This window comes from Sinocyclocheilus grahami, unplaced genomic scaffold (assembly GCF_001515645.1).
Source record: "Sinocyclocheilus grahami isolate Dianchi unplaced genomic scaffold, SAMN03320097.WGS_v1.1 scaffold51.1, whole genome shotgun sequence".
NCBI classification, from domain to species: Eukaryota; Metazoa; Chordata; class Actinopteri; order Cypriniformes; family Cyprinidae; genus Sinocyclocheilus; species Sinocyclocheilus grahami.
Genome location: NW_015505230.1, coordinates 319538 through 332859, shown reverse-complemented (window position 1 = coordinate 332859; position 13322 = coordinate 319538). Strand labels below are relative to the sequence as shown.

The 13322-nt window shown below is 34.7% G+C and overlaps 1 protein-coding gene across 1 annotated transcript in view; it reads right to left on the bottom strand.

The window, feature by feature from the left end:
- Nucleotides 1–13322, bottom strand: part of LOC107583213 (VPS10 domain-containing receptor SorCS3-like) — a 96914-nt gene that overhangs the window by 8949 nt on the left and 74643 nt on the right. The window contains exons 12-16 of the mRNA XM_016269363.1: nucleotides 11083–11196; nucleotides 9650–9821; nucleotides 4178–4364; nucleotides 1470–1603; nucleotides 1016–1139 (exon numbers count right to left, since the gene is read on the bottom strand). Coding sequence (XP_016124849.1) covers nucleotides 1016–1139; nucleotides 1470–1603; nucleotides 4178–4364; nucleotides 9650–9821; nucleotides 11083–11196 — 731 coding nt within the window. The remainder of the gene's footprint in view (nucleotides 1–1015; nucleotides 1140–1469; nucleotides 1604–4177; nucleotides 4365–9649; nucleotides 9822–11082; nucleotides 11197–13322) is intronic.

Here is a 13322-nt window from a genome sequence, read left to right as displayed (position 1 = left end):
CGATCTTCCGTCCGTCCGTCCGTCCGTCCGTCCGTCCGTCCGTCCGTCCGTCCATCTATCTATCTATCTGGCTACACACGCACAGACACACACACATCTATCTATCTATCTATCTATCTATCTATCTGGCTACACACACCTATCTATCTATCTGGCTACACACACCTGTCTGTCTGTCCGTCTGTGTCTGTCTGTCTGTCTGTCTGTCTATCTATCTATCTATCCATCCATCCATCCATCTATCTATCTATCTATCTGGCTACACACGCACACACATCTATCTATCTATCTATCTATCTATCTATCTATCTATCTGGCCACAAACACACACCTATCTATCTATCTATCTATCTATCTATCTGGCTACACACACACAGACACACACACACATCTATCTATCTATCTATCTATCTATCTATCTATCTGGCTACACACACACACATCTATCTATCTATCTATCTATCCATCCATCTGGCCACACACACACACACCTATCTATCTATCTATCTATCTATCTGGCCACAAACACACACCTATCTATCTATCTATCTATCTATCTATCTGGCTACACACACACACATCTATCTATCTATCTATCTATCTATCTATCTATCTATCTATCTATCTATCTATCTATCTATCTATCTATCTATCTATCTATCCATCCATCTGGCCACACACACACACACACACCTATCTATCTATCTATCTATCTATCTATCTATCTGGCCACACACACACACAGTATATAAAATGGCTCAAATACTTCTTAAATGCTTTAAAATACTCAAAAATCTATATTTAATTTTATTGATTGATTGATTGATTTATTGGAGTATTTAGCAAGCGTGCAAGTTATTTCCTTGGTTTATTTTGTTGGTCTTTAATTTTTAGTTAAGGCATGATAGAAATTTTCCAAGACATTTTTAATGTGCCCTTGCCATAAAAAAAGAAAAAAATTGAAATCTAAAGTGCAGAACCTATCATCAATACTATGTCATATTTGATCACTCACCTTGTATGGCGATGCTTCTGGTGTCCTGTAGTATAAAGTCCCCTGACGAGACCTGAACAGTGACGGTGACCATGCCCTCGGTGCTGAACGTGTGAGAAACACTGCTGTCCAACGTAATTATGGGCTAGCACCACAAATGTAGTGGATACAAAACAAAAACAATCAAAACACAATCCAACGGCACACAGAAAATCAAATTTTTTGTTATTTGTAAGCTCAATGACTTGAAAAGGAAACTCTTTTAAAATGAATAGCACCAACAGCTTTATTGATGTTTCAGGGCAAACAAGCATAAACTAAAGAACACATCTACTGTAAATACCACAAACACGACAAGAACTACATTATTAACGGTTCATTGCTCCTGTTCTGTTTATCTTCTACCGTAAAATGTCTCGGAGGCCTTTGCCCAACAAAGCGAGGCAGAAAATCTGTAATTAAGTGCTGGTTGTACCTCCGTGTTGTTCCCCAGCCACCAGAAATAGGTGAGTGTTCTGAAATTAGAAGGCCAGACCACTGCCGTCAAGTTCACCTCCTTATTCTTAATGACCACATATGGAGCCAGCAGCTGAATATGCTCCACAGGGCCTGAAACACACACACACACACACACACACACACACATAGACAATACAAGAACATCAAACAGGGCAAGGGGTGTGCAAAAACTAAATATTTAGCAAAATCAACTAGCCCGTGGGATGAATAACTAGTTCACTATTTGGTCTTGTATAATTAGACTGGTTTCGGCTTCACCTTTCCCTGATTGGACGCTGTTCAAAAACAGCTAGACGGAAACAGAACGCAGGGGTCTTGAGACCTGTTTTTAAAAGTTTGAGTATTTTTTACTTGGCACAGCATTTTAAAAATGCAACACTCGCCGTGGGATGCTCAGAAGTCAGTCAGCATGTGTATAGCTGTAGCGGATACATGAATTTAAACAAGTAACTTTTCCAAGAGAGTTTTAATGAGCTAACAGTCTAACACCTAAAGTACAACACGCTAACTGAAGCATTAGCAATAAAAATGCCAAAATAATAAAAAAAAAAGGTTAGAAAGATTATAAACTATTTGGACAACTAGTCAACTATTGTGACCCATACATAGTAAGTATGCACAAAGACATGAACAAATGACCAAATGAGCATATATCATTAAAATTGGTCCTTACTATAATTTATGTCATCTATCATATATTTTACTTGGCACAGCATTTTAAAAATGCAACACTCGCCGTGGGATGCTCAGAAGTCAGTCAGCATGTGTATAGCTGTAGCGGATACATGAATTTAAACAAGTAACTTTTCCAAGAGAGTTTTAATGAGCTAACAGTCTAACACCTAAAGTACAACACGCTAACTGAAGCATTAGCAATAAAAATGCCAAAATAATAAAAAAAAAGGTTAGAAAGATTATAAACTATTTGGACAACTAGTCAACTATTGTGACCCATACATAGTAAGTATGCACAAAGACATGAACAAATGACCAAATGAGCATAGATCATTAAAATTGGTCCTTACTATAATTTATGTCATCTATCATATATTCATTCATCTGAGATCTCTCTGCATTGTTGTGCAATACTGTGTTCTTGGCTTATTTAAATAGTCCAACCAATATTTATTTTATTAAATAATTCTGCTTCGGTATTTTAATACACATCAGGAAATAAATTGTGGACCTAATTGCTCTCATCTGATCACAAGTGCCCACCCTCTGTTTGTTTGTGAAAAGTGGAGCTAAAAGCACCGCAGTCTACCACACCTGTGGAGTTGATAGACACATGCAGATTTTGGCAGAGCAACTATGAAAGTCACCTACCTAGAGTATTCTGCACAGTTTGTGTTTAAGAGATGCTTATTCAAATGTTTGCAAACCAGTGCCCAGCCACTTTATTGTCTATGTGGCTACCAATGTATCTGTATAAATTTGAAGATTATTTAACAGAGTAGACAAGACAGTCAATAGTATTTGTTGTATAATTTGTGTGCTACATAAAGTAGGATACGGAACCATAGTGAAATAATCATTTTTATTGCATTTTTAATTATTATTATATAATTATTTTTGTCTTAGTAAGAATTACTTGTACTTGTAGTGTACTTCAAATCTTATATATATATATATATATATACATACATACATATATACATACATACATATGACTGTTATTCGATATTGTATTTAAAGTTAATATACTGTAAATGTGTTAAACTGCAACTTCTTTATTACAAACGTGTAATTACAAATATATTGAAATACATGACATACAAGTTTGTAATGTAAATAGTGTAAGTAACATAAATAGAAATGACAAAGTATATTTTAGTTAAATGCTTGTCAGTGCAACAAAAGTAATTATGAAATTACATAAAGACATACTTAAGTTAACAAGTTATTCTTAAGTAGGTTAAAAAAGCTATATAAAAGCTCAGTGAACTGCATATAATATAAATATAATACATTTTCATTTAACTGCAATTGACAATTCAATTAAATGAATAAAACCAATTAAGTTTCTGAAAACATTACATTTTGTTCACACTTTAATATATTATTTTAAAGCATATTATTTACGTAATAAATACTCTTTCTGAAAAGTGTCTTTTGAAAAATTATTTTTCACATATCTACCAACATTTACTGAAATGTAAGCTTGAACTAATTGACTAATGGGTGACACTTTATTTTAAGGTGTCCTTGTTACACGTTACATGTACTTACTATTATAATAACAATTAATTATGCATAATTACATGCAAGTAACCCTAAGCCAAACCAAATTCCTAACCCTAACCATATAGTAAGTACATGCAGTTAATTAATATTACTCAGTATAATTACACTGTAACAAGGACACCTTAAAATAAAGTATAACCGACTAATGAATTAGGAAATATAAACCTAATTCAAGATATATTTTCTGACAAACAAGTCTTATTATCTTATACAGTGCTATACACAAATAAATTCATCAAAGATGTTTAGATATTTTTACTAAAAGTTAAGACAAAAATTCTACAATGTTATAATATAATGTAACCTCAGCAAAATGGAGAATGTAATACAATGCACCTGAAATAACAAAGCACCCAACTTCATGACCAAAAATAAACACTGAAGTAGTAACTCATTTGTGTGTATATGTGTGAAACCTACATGTCACATGCAGGTAGAGGGCTGATGTGTCGAACCCGAGGCTGTTCTCCGCCTGCACTGTTACTCTGAAGATCCCAGCACTGCGGTACACGTGCCTGATGCCCTCCTGCGTCCAGCTCAGGTTGGAGTAGGACACGGCCGTACCGTCTCCAAAATCCAGCTGAATGTTTGTCCTCATAGAGTCGCCCTAAAAACAACATGCAGAGTCAAGTCTAATTATTACAACAACTCTTTAGCACACTTTCCTTAATCACTGAGTCTGGCAGCTGCGACCAAAAACAGCTGCAGGTAACGTCACCATACTGCTTACACAGACACCGTCCCATCTGTTTTCAAACACAAAGCATTGTTTTCAGCCCATGAGTTCATTCCTGCCGTAACTTTGCTTCCTATGTGAAATCAGACAAAGGAGCTGCTTATTTACAGAGAAAATTAATTACCTCTCAGAATGTATTTCAACTTCCTGTGTGAACCCGTCATATTACTTTTGATATGTAATATATATGTTATACTCTATATTGTGTTGGTTTGGCTTACTCATCCTGATGGGTCAATTGCAATCCACCGCAATCATAATTGCTGTTTATGAGATACGATATTGCATGGTGAATATAACCGTAAATATGAGTCATATGGCCTTGAGTGAGTCTGCTGTAAAGTATTCTGTCCTTTTTGTAAGCTAAAAGAACTTCATAATATTTTTTTTTTACAGTTTAATATGTGGGTGGGAGGAAATAATGAATCCTCAATAAATGTAATTTCTTGATTCTATTAGATCCAATCCAAACAGTAATAACAGTCTGCCGGATATAGACTTTTGACTATTGGGATAAATCGTGCAATATCATTTACATATACAATATTAGCATATGATATATATATATATATATATATATATATATAATATTTTTATTTTTTATTTTTTTACTTTTTTTACACAAGCCAGACATACAGAGTTAAAGCAAGATGTCTGACTTTATCTGAGCATTCTTGAGTAAGGTATTAAGGTTAGCAGAACCTTTTTAGCTTTAACTACAGTTATATTAAAAATATTGGTTAAATTAAAATGAAAATATGCAACATATCATGATATATTTTTAAGTATATCATCAGGCATGTGATCAAACAGAAGGCAAACATATTATTATTATTATAGAAAATATATATATACAATCCAATAAAGAAACAAATCAATAATTAAAATAAATTATAATAATGATAATAAAAATAAGAATAAGAATTTTACACAAAAAAATGTAACATTTCAATACTAATATTTATGGCTGTCTTAATTTAATTGCTCTCAAATGTTAAACTGTGGAGCTTCATTACTCAAAATTGCATAATGTTCCCCCTCTGAATCACAATTTAAGTCAGAAAATATGGAAATCACAGTCCAATAGTACACAAATGAAAGGCCCAATAGCAATCCACAGATATTTGTGTTTATAAGCCTTGCATATCTTCTGACACTTGAACCGCCACTGGTGCAACGCCTGAAACATCTGCCCAAAAAACCAACCATTAGCACTAGTTATAAATATAAAACTGCTAAAACAGCCAGTTAAAAACATCAAAAACAGAGAAAACAAAGAAAAGGATAAGAACGTTGAGATTAGGTTGAGTTCATGCCTTGAACCATCCCAAAACACTGTGCTTCAGGCTCTACATCTGGCTATGGGTGCAAGAGAAGCGTACTGTATGTGTGTGTGTGTTTGTGTGCGCGAAATTCCCAAATCCATGCTTATGCATCCCCAAATCTCCCTCCTTTCTCTCTTTCCGCCATTAACACATTGTAGCCTAATGCTATTGGGATATTAATTTGTAACACTGCATTAGCAGCACATGAAGGAAGGGGGTGTGTGATTCTGCCCTGCATAGTGACAAATCCAAAGCTGGTTTAGTCCTGTCTGTTTACTTTTAGGCACTGCTGACTGTGAAAATCGGTCCGCCTCTGTGCGTTTCTGCGCAAGCATGTGCACCGGGTTGCTTTTAAGATATTTCATGCCACTTTGTGCAGAAAATCATAACTACACTGGGAGGAGGAAGGACAAGATGACTGACAGGAGGAACAGTTTGTATAATGACGGTCAGGACACAATTTCTGCTGAGCTCATGAGGTTCAGACAAAGCCCTTTTTGAGGGAAGTCAGTTCACGCAGTTTAGCTGCTGCCATTTTGGAAATGCCCCTCAGCAATGCCCCCCTAGGGAACTACTTCACTGCATGAAGGAATGAATGAATAACGATTTTCATTAGCATTTGTATCTGCTTGTCCAGTAAAAATATCAACACATGATTAATACATTGCACATTTAAGAAGCAAAATAGGGTAAGATAGTAAAACTTAAAATTATTAGAATACAATAATACAATACAGTTCAAAAGTTTAAGGTCAATAGTTCTGTGCGATTGTGCGCAAGCATGTGCACCGGGTTGCTTTTAAGATATTTCATGCCACTTTGTGCAGAAAATCATAACTACACTGGGAGGAGGAAGGACAAGATGACTGACAGGAGGAACAGTTTGTATAATGACGGTCAGGACACAATTTCTGCTGAGCTCATGAGGTTCAGACAAAGCCCTTTTTGAGGGAAGTCAGTTCACGCAGTTTAGCTGCTGCCATTTTGGAAATGCCCCTCAGCAATGCCCCCCTAGGGAACTACTTCACTGCATGAAGGAATGAAGGAATAACGATTTTCATTAGCATTTGTATCTGCTTGTCCAGTAAAAATATCAACACATGATTAATACATTGCACATTTAAGAAGCAAAATAGGGTAAGATAGTAAAACTTAAAATTATTAGAATACAATAATACAATACAGTTCAAAAGTTTAAGGTCAATAGTTTTTTTTTTTCTGGAGAGAAATTAATAATTTTATTCAGCAAGGATGCATTAAATTGATAAAGACATTGAGTAAAGACATTTAGTGTTACGAAAGATTTCTATTTCAAATATATTTTGTTCTTTTGAACGTTCTATTAAAAAAAGGAGACAGACAGACAGACAGACAGACAGACAGACAGACAGACAGACAGACAGACAGACAGACTGCTTCTATGTTTTCCAACCTGAAAACCTTGAGCTGCTGTCCCTGTTTAAAAAAGAAAAAAAAATACTGTGTTGCACCTTAAAGGCATTAAATATTAAGGTCCATTTGATTTGCCTAAGAAACAGCCCGGCTCTGACCCTCATGAATATAAATAGATGGAATTCTTAGCCCATCTCTCTCTCTCTCTCTCTCTCTCTCTCTCTCTCCCTCTCTCTCTTAACGAAAGGAATAAGCCCTCATTTTCTCATCTCATCATACTGTAATGTGACAACTCTGCTGTGGTGAGACGCCTAGGGAGAAACACTTTACCTGGAATGAGCATGTGTGAGCGTGTGTGTGTGTGTGAGAGAGAGAGAGAGAGAGAAAGAAACCAAGAGAGAATATGTGTGACCATGTGTGCATTGCACCTCAATGAAAAGCTATTCCCCAGTAGGCTTGTAATATGTATCCGGCTTGCACCATACCATCTGTACAGAGTGAAGACTTTTCATCTGCCAGAGCTCCAGCACAGCTCGGAGCAGAGGACAACAAATTATGGAAAGATTCTAGAATGTCAAAATGACCTGTGTGGGTGTAAATGGTCACATATAGAGCTCAATGGTAGTCTCACTTAGCCAGACTGGTCTGAAAGTCTGGTCCACCAACAACAGCTCACTTAGACCCGAATCTGACCATCATGTAAAGTAAACACTCATGGTTATAGACGAGTCAAGTTTTCTATCAGTTGACAAGTAAAAAGCACATACTATTTTCAACTGCAAATCCAATGAATACTTTGTCTATATCAGTGATTTTCAAACGGTGATTTGCAATCTAAAATAGGCTGCAGATCTGTTATGTCAGGGTTGAGAATAGCAGATAAAAAACAATGCTAAATGCAAATGATAAAATTCATCTAAAAATATAAACATGCCTTTGTAGGAAATCAAAATAAAAAAGTGCATCAAATTCTAAGGCACTATAGGTAAAAACAGATATTTATTTTATTTTATTTAATACACTGGTAAACCTTGAGATTTTGAGCTGTTTGGCTTTTCATAATGTGTTGTTTCAGACTAGTGGAAAACATTTCGAAATTACACTTTTATTTTATTGCACTTTATGTACTTGTGTCTGCAGATTTCAGATACAATACACATCTTTAAAGATCCGCCCCCCCCTCCTCAATTTATTTTTCTCTCATGCACTGAGCAAGAACTCTCCACTTCAGTAGCACTTACCAAACTTTATTCTTGTATAATATTCAGAAGGTTTTTACACATGGGGTTTGTTCATGTGTACACACACACACAGTTGTGGTCAAAATTTTACATATCTGCAGTATTATGGGATCATACAAAAAAGTACAAAAAATAAGTTTGCATATAGTCCACAAGAGAAAATAATAGTTGAATTTATAAAAATGACCAAGTTCAAAAGTTTACATGCGCTTGAACCATAAAACGGTGTTGTTACCTGGATGATCCAAAGCTGTTTTTTTTTTTTGTGATTGCTGTTCAGGAGACCCTTGTTTGTCCTGAACAATTAGAAAACAGTTAAAAAACTTCAGGTCCCACAAATTGTTTGGTTTTCCAGCATCTTTCGGGTATTTGAACTCTTTCAAACAATGACTGTATGATTTGACAAGAATTTTGCACCTGACTATAGCCAACTTTTAGATTTCTGGCGATTAGTGCAAATTGAAAATAATGCATCATTTGCATTCCAAAAACTTGGAATACAAAAATGTCTGTCCTTCTTAATGTAATCAGGGAAGAATGGTGATTAGTATTTATATCTATTATCTATTATCATATATTAGTACCTATTCACTTGGGTGTCTTGCCTTAAAATAGAGAAAATGCCTCTCATATATTTTGTTAGTAATGTCAAAGTCTGTGTGCCTAATTATAACTTTATTATATTTAATAAAAAATAATACTAATTATAACTATTTATTTACTTTATAATAATGTTTTTATATTAATTGTACAAAAAAATATAATTATGCACATTGCTGGGCCAACAAGAATATAGGAATTTATAAAAAAAAAAAACTGTAAAACACTGTAATTTTAACATTTATAAGAACTAAGAAAATAAAACATAAGAACATTAGATACTGTTTTTGCCACTTTATGTCTGATGTTAAATCTGAGTCCTGAAGCAAAACTAATTGAGAACCACTGCTTTGGCTGACAGAAATAATAATTTAATCTGCTACATGGACATCCTGATATCTGATCATTGATAATCTGCTCACATGGAGTTGGCGCATCAATTTAATAATTATTACTGTATAATTTAGGTCTTGACTCAATACCAGGCTCATAATTATAGCTTCTGGCCATGCAGCATTTTAAATGATCAGATCAATGAAACTATCATTTTCCCTTAGCTGAGTTCATCAGATTCAGATGACCATCATCATGATCTTACCTCCTCTAGCCGCACCAGGAAGGTCACATTGCTGCCCATATTGGCTGTGAGTTTGTCATCACGGGTTGTCAGGACTAAACCTCGTGGGGGGCGGTTCAGACATTGCTGTTTCCTGGCTGTGTACATCTCCTTCACTCCTTTTGTGCAGTTATTCGCAACCACTTTACGATACCTGAAAAACACAACGAAATCAAAAACTAGTTTGAAATGTGTCTCTCTTTTGAGAGAAATTATTTGATGGTTTGACATTATCTAACTCAGTGACACTCACATTGTGACTCAGTGTCTGAATACTTATGGGTCATTGTATTTATCCATTTGAATACAACATGCCTGACAGATCCATTCTGAGCAGCTCTGGTTTTTTGTTGGAGGATGAATTGGTTTTGACCACAATTTATGTGGCAGCTCTGACACAATCTCTGAAAATGATAATCACATTCTTTCTCTGTCTCTTTCTTTGTCTGTAATTTCGCACTCTTGCTCTGAATGGATATGCTTTCTGACTGATGTTGGTTTTAAATTAGGTTTAAATGAAGTCTTTCCATTACACAGTGTTATCTGTCCAGCTAGGTCTCTTTGTATGGATTGTCTGTCTAGAACGTTGTCGTAAAGACGGACACCACAATCTCCAGAAAGTTTAAAAACCTGCTCACGTCAATATGGCTTGTGCCTGCTCATCAGCACAATACGTTTAAATCATGGCTCACTTAATAAAAAAAAACACTTTCCTAAAACAAGATTGGTTTAGTGCTAGAAGAGTAAAACCCCAGCATGATGAAGAAGAGTCTACATACTGTATATACATGCAGAAGAAATATATGATTATAGGTAGTTTTGCCCTTGGCTACAGCTTTGAGACAACGTAGAAGGGTTGAACCAAAATGCAGGCAGACAGTTTCCATCCCCTCTTCTCTCAAAACCATAATCACTGCAAAACAAAACAAACAAGGAAAAAAAATCTCACATACATTATTATTTCTTCAAGATCTGGTTTGTGACATTTTCTGAAGTCGTTCCCTGATGCCTATCCTGTAAAACATTCTCTTAACTACCTGTACATTAATTCATGCATAGCGGCACATCTTGATAATATAATATATATATATATATATATATATATATATATATATATGCCAAATAGCAGGGTTATTATAGTAACTTAAGACCTAAACTAATTTTAATTTAGTTAAACTTGGTGTACTAAAACTTTTTCACTAAAAATGTCTGTCAAAAATTTCACTAAAAATGAAATAAAATAAATAAATAATAAAAATAAAAAAATACTATATGGACATAAAAAAACTAATAAAGATGGCAAAAATATGTTTGCAGGTCCGATTTAGCCATCAGTGAATAAATGTCAACATAAGAAGAGTAAAACCCCAGCATGATGAAGAAGAGTCTACATACTGTATATACATGAAGCTTACCCAGTGCTGTTGAGGTAGTTTTGCCCTTGGCTACAGCTTTGAGACAACGTAGAAGGGTTGAACCAAAATGCAGGCAGACAGTTTCCATCCCCTCTTCTCTCAAAACCATAATCACTGCAAAACAAAACAAACAAGGAAAAAAAATCTCACATACATTATTATTTCTTCAAGATCTGGTTTGTGACATTTTCTGAAGTCGTTCCCTGATGCCTATCCTGTAAAACATTCTCTTAACTACCTGTACATTAATTCATGCATAGCGGCACATCTTGTATTCAAGCATATCCCTCTTTTATGCCCTTGAGACAATTGCAGCCATGTGAGATGTATTAATTCTGGGATGACAAATGTCTTTACTGCTCTGAGAGCTGCAGGCATCAATGTATGTCCTTAACATCTTTCAATTCTCTCTTCTCCCAGAAGCCCTGGAACCTGCTGAAGGGAATGTCTGTTCATATATCACCAGTGACTTTGATTTATCAATTAATTACTGATCCACAACAAAACCCAGCAGACCATATATATATATATATATTTTTTTTTTTTTTAAGTTTCATTCAGTTGAAGAAAGTTAGCTGCGAACCAGCAAGTTACCTCTGCAAGAAGATCCCCCCCCAAAAAAAGTGCAGGTCATAATTTTTTCAATGTTTCAAGCGGAGGTTTGGCTGGGTATCATGCATGTAAAAATGATACAGAATATTATGCTTCCGAAAAAGTCGAATCTAAAGGAAGCAAATACAACGAAAAGTGTCCAAGACTGTTCCCTGAGGTACACCAAAAGGTAATGGTATTGTAGAGGAATAAAAATTTACAACCTCCAACAAAAATGTTCTACCAGAAAGATATGATTTTAACTAGTTCAACGTGGTGCATTAAATTCCTACCTATTTACGTAACCGTTCAAGCTGTTCAATGGTGTCAAAGGCCATGCTTTTTTTACTCTGGCTTTTGAATCATTGTAGTTTTATTAGTTTACATGTGTTCTTGTTGATTTTATTATATGTGACCCTGGGCCACAAAACCAGTCTTAAGTGTCAATTTTTCAAAATTGAGATTTATACATCACATGAAAGCTGAATACATAAGCTTTCCATTGATGTATGGTTTGTTAGGTGTTTGTATAGGACAATATTTGGTCGAGATACGATTATTTGAATATCTGGAATCTGAGGGTGCAAAAAAATTTAAATATTGAGAAAATCGCCTTTAAAGTTATCCAAATGAAGTCCTTAGCAATGCATATTACTAATCAAAAATTAAGTTTAGATATATTTATGGTAGGCAATTTACAAAATATCTTCATGAAACATGATCTTTACTTAATATCCTAATGATTTTTGGCATAAAGGAAAAATCCATAATTTTGACCAATACAATGTATTTTTGGCTATTGCTACAAATATACCCCAGTGACTTAAGACTGGTTTTGTGCTCCAGTGTCACATATGTTGTTTTATTTGTCAGGGTTTATGTACAGCACTTTGGTCAGCACTGGGTGTTTTTAGATGTGATCTAGAAATAAATGTGCCTTGCCTTAATTTTGATCAAGTCCATGATCATCTTTGAAGTGGATTTTTGAATAATGTGTGACAGTGTGAATCTTTTATATTGTATGATAGTAATGATGTATGACAGTCATGACATTTCTTATACTTTTTTAGAGAATAACTTGGACTTGCTAATACAAGTTAGCATTCAATTTCCTTTGATCTTACACAAGTAACAAGACATAGTTAGTTTCTGAATTACAATTTGCAAATACTGACTGGTTTAGTAATGACACCCAATAAAGCTACTTTCAGATCATGATGTAAAAATCTAGAAAATGAAAGGCACTTCTGATCTTTTAAATATGACTTCTAGCAAAGATATGCTTCTATGTCACTCTCATTTACATCATAATCAAATTGAAACTCAGCTGTTCTATAAAATGCTTGGTGTAATGTAGTTTTGGGCAATGGCAGCAATATCAGGGACAATCCTTTGTTATGAAAAATACAAGTTGTAAAATGAATTGGAAAATAAATAGAAATGATTCAGTTCTTATTAAAAACTGTAAAAGTAACATTATTTAATTTTAATATTTAAAAAATAAAATGGAAAGCAGATAGGACAAATGTAACATTCAACACTTTAAAAAATGAATCTCTCTCGGCGGGCTGCAGCTTTCATTCTGTGGTCTTGCCGCGACCTCCCCCTGGGCGCTTCAGCGCTCTCTCTAAAAGAGTGTTTCCAAAGAT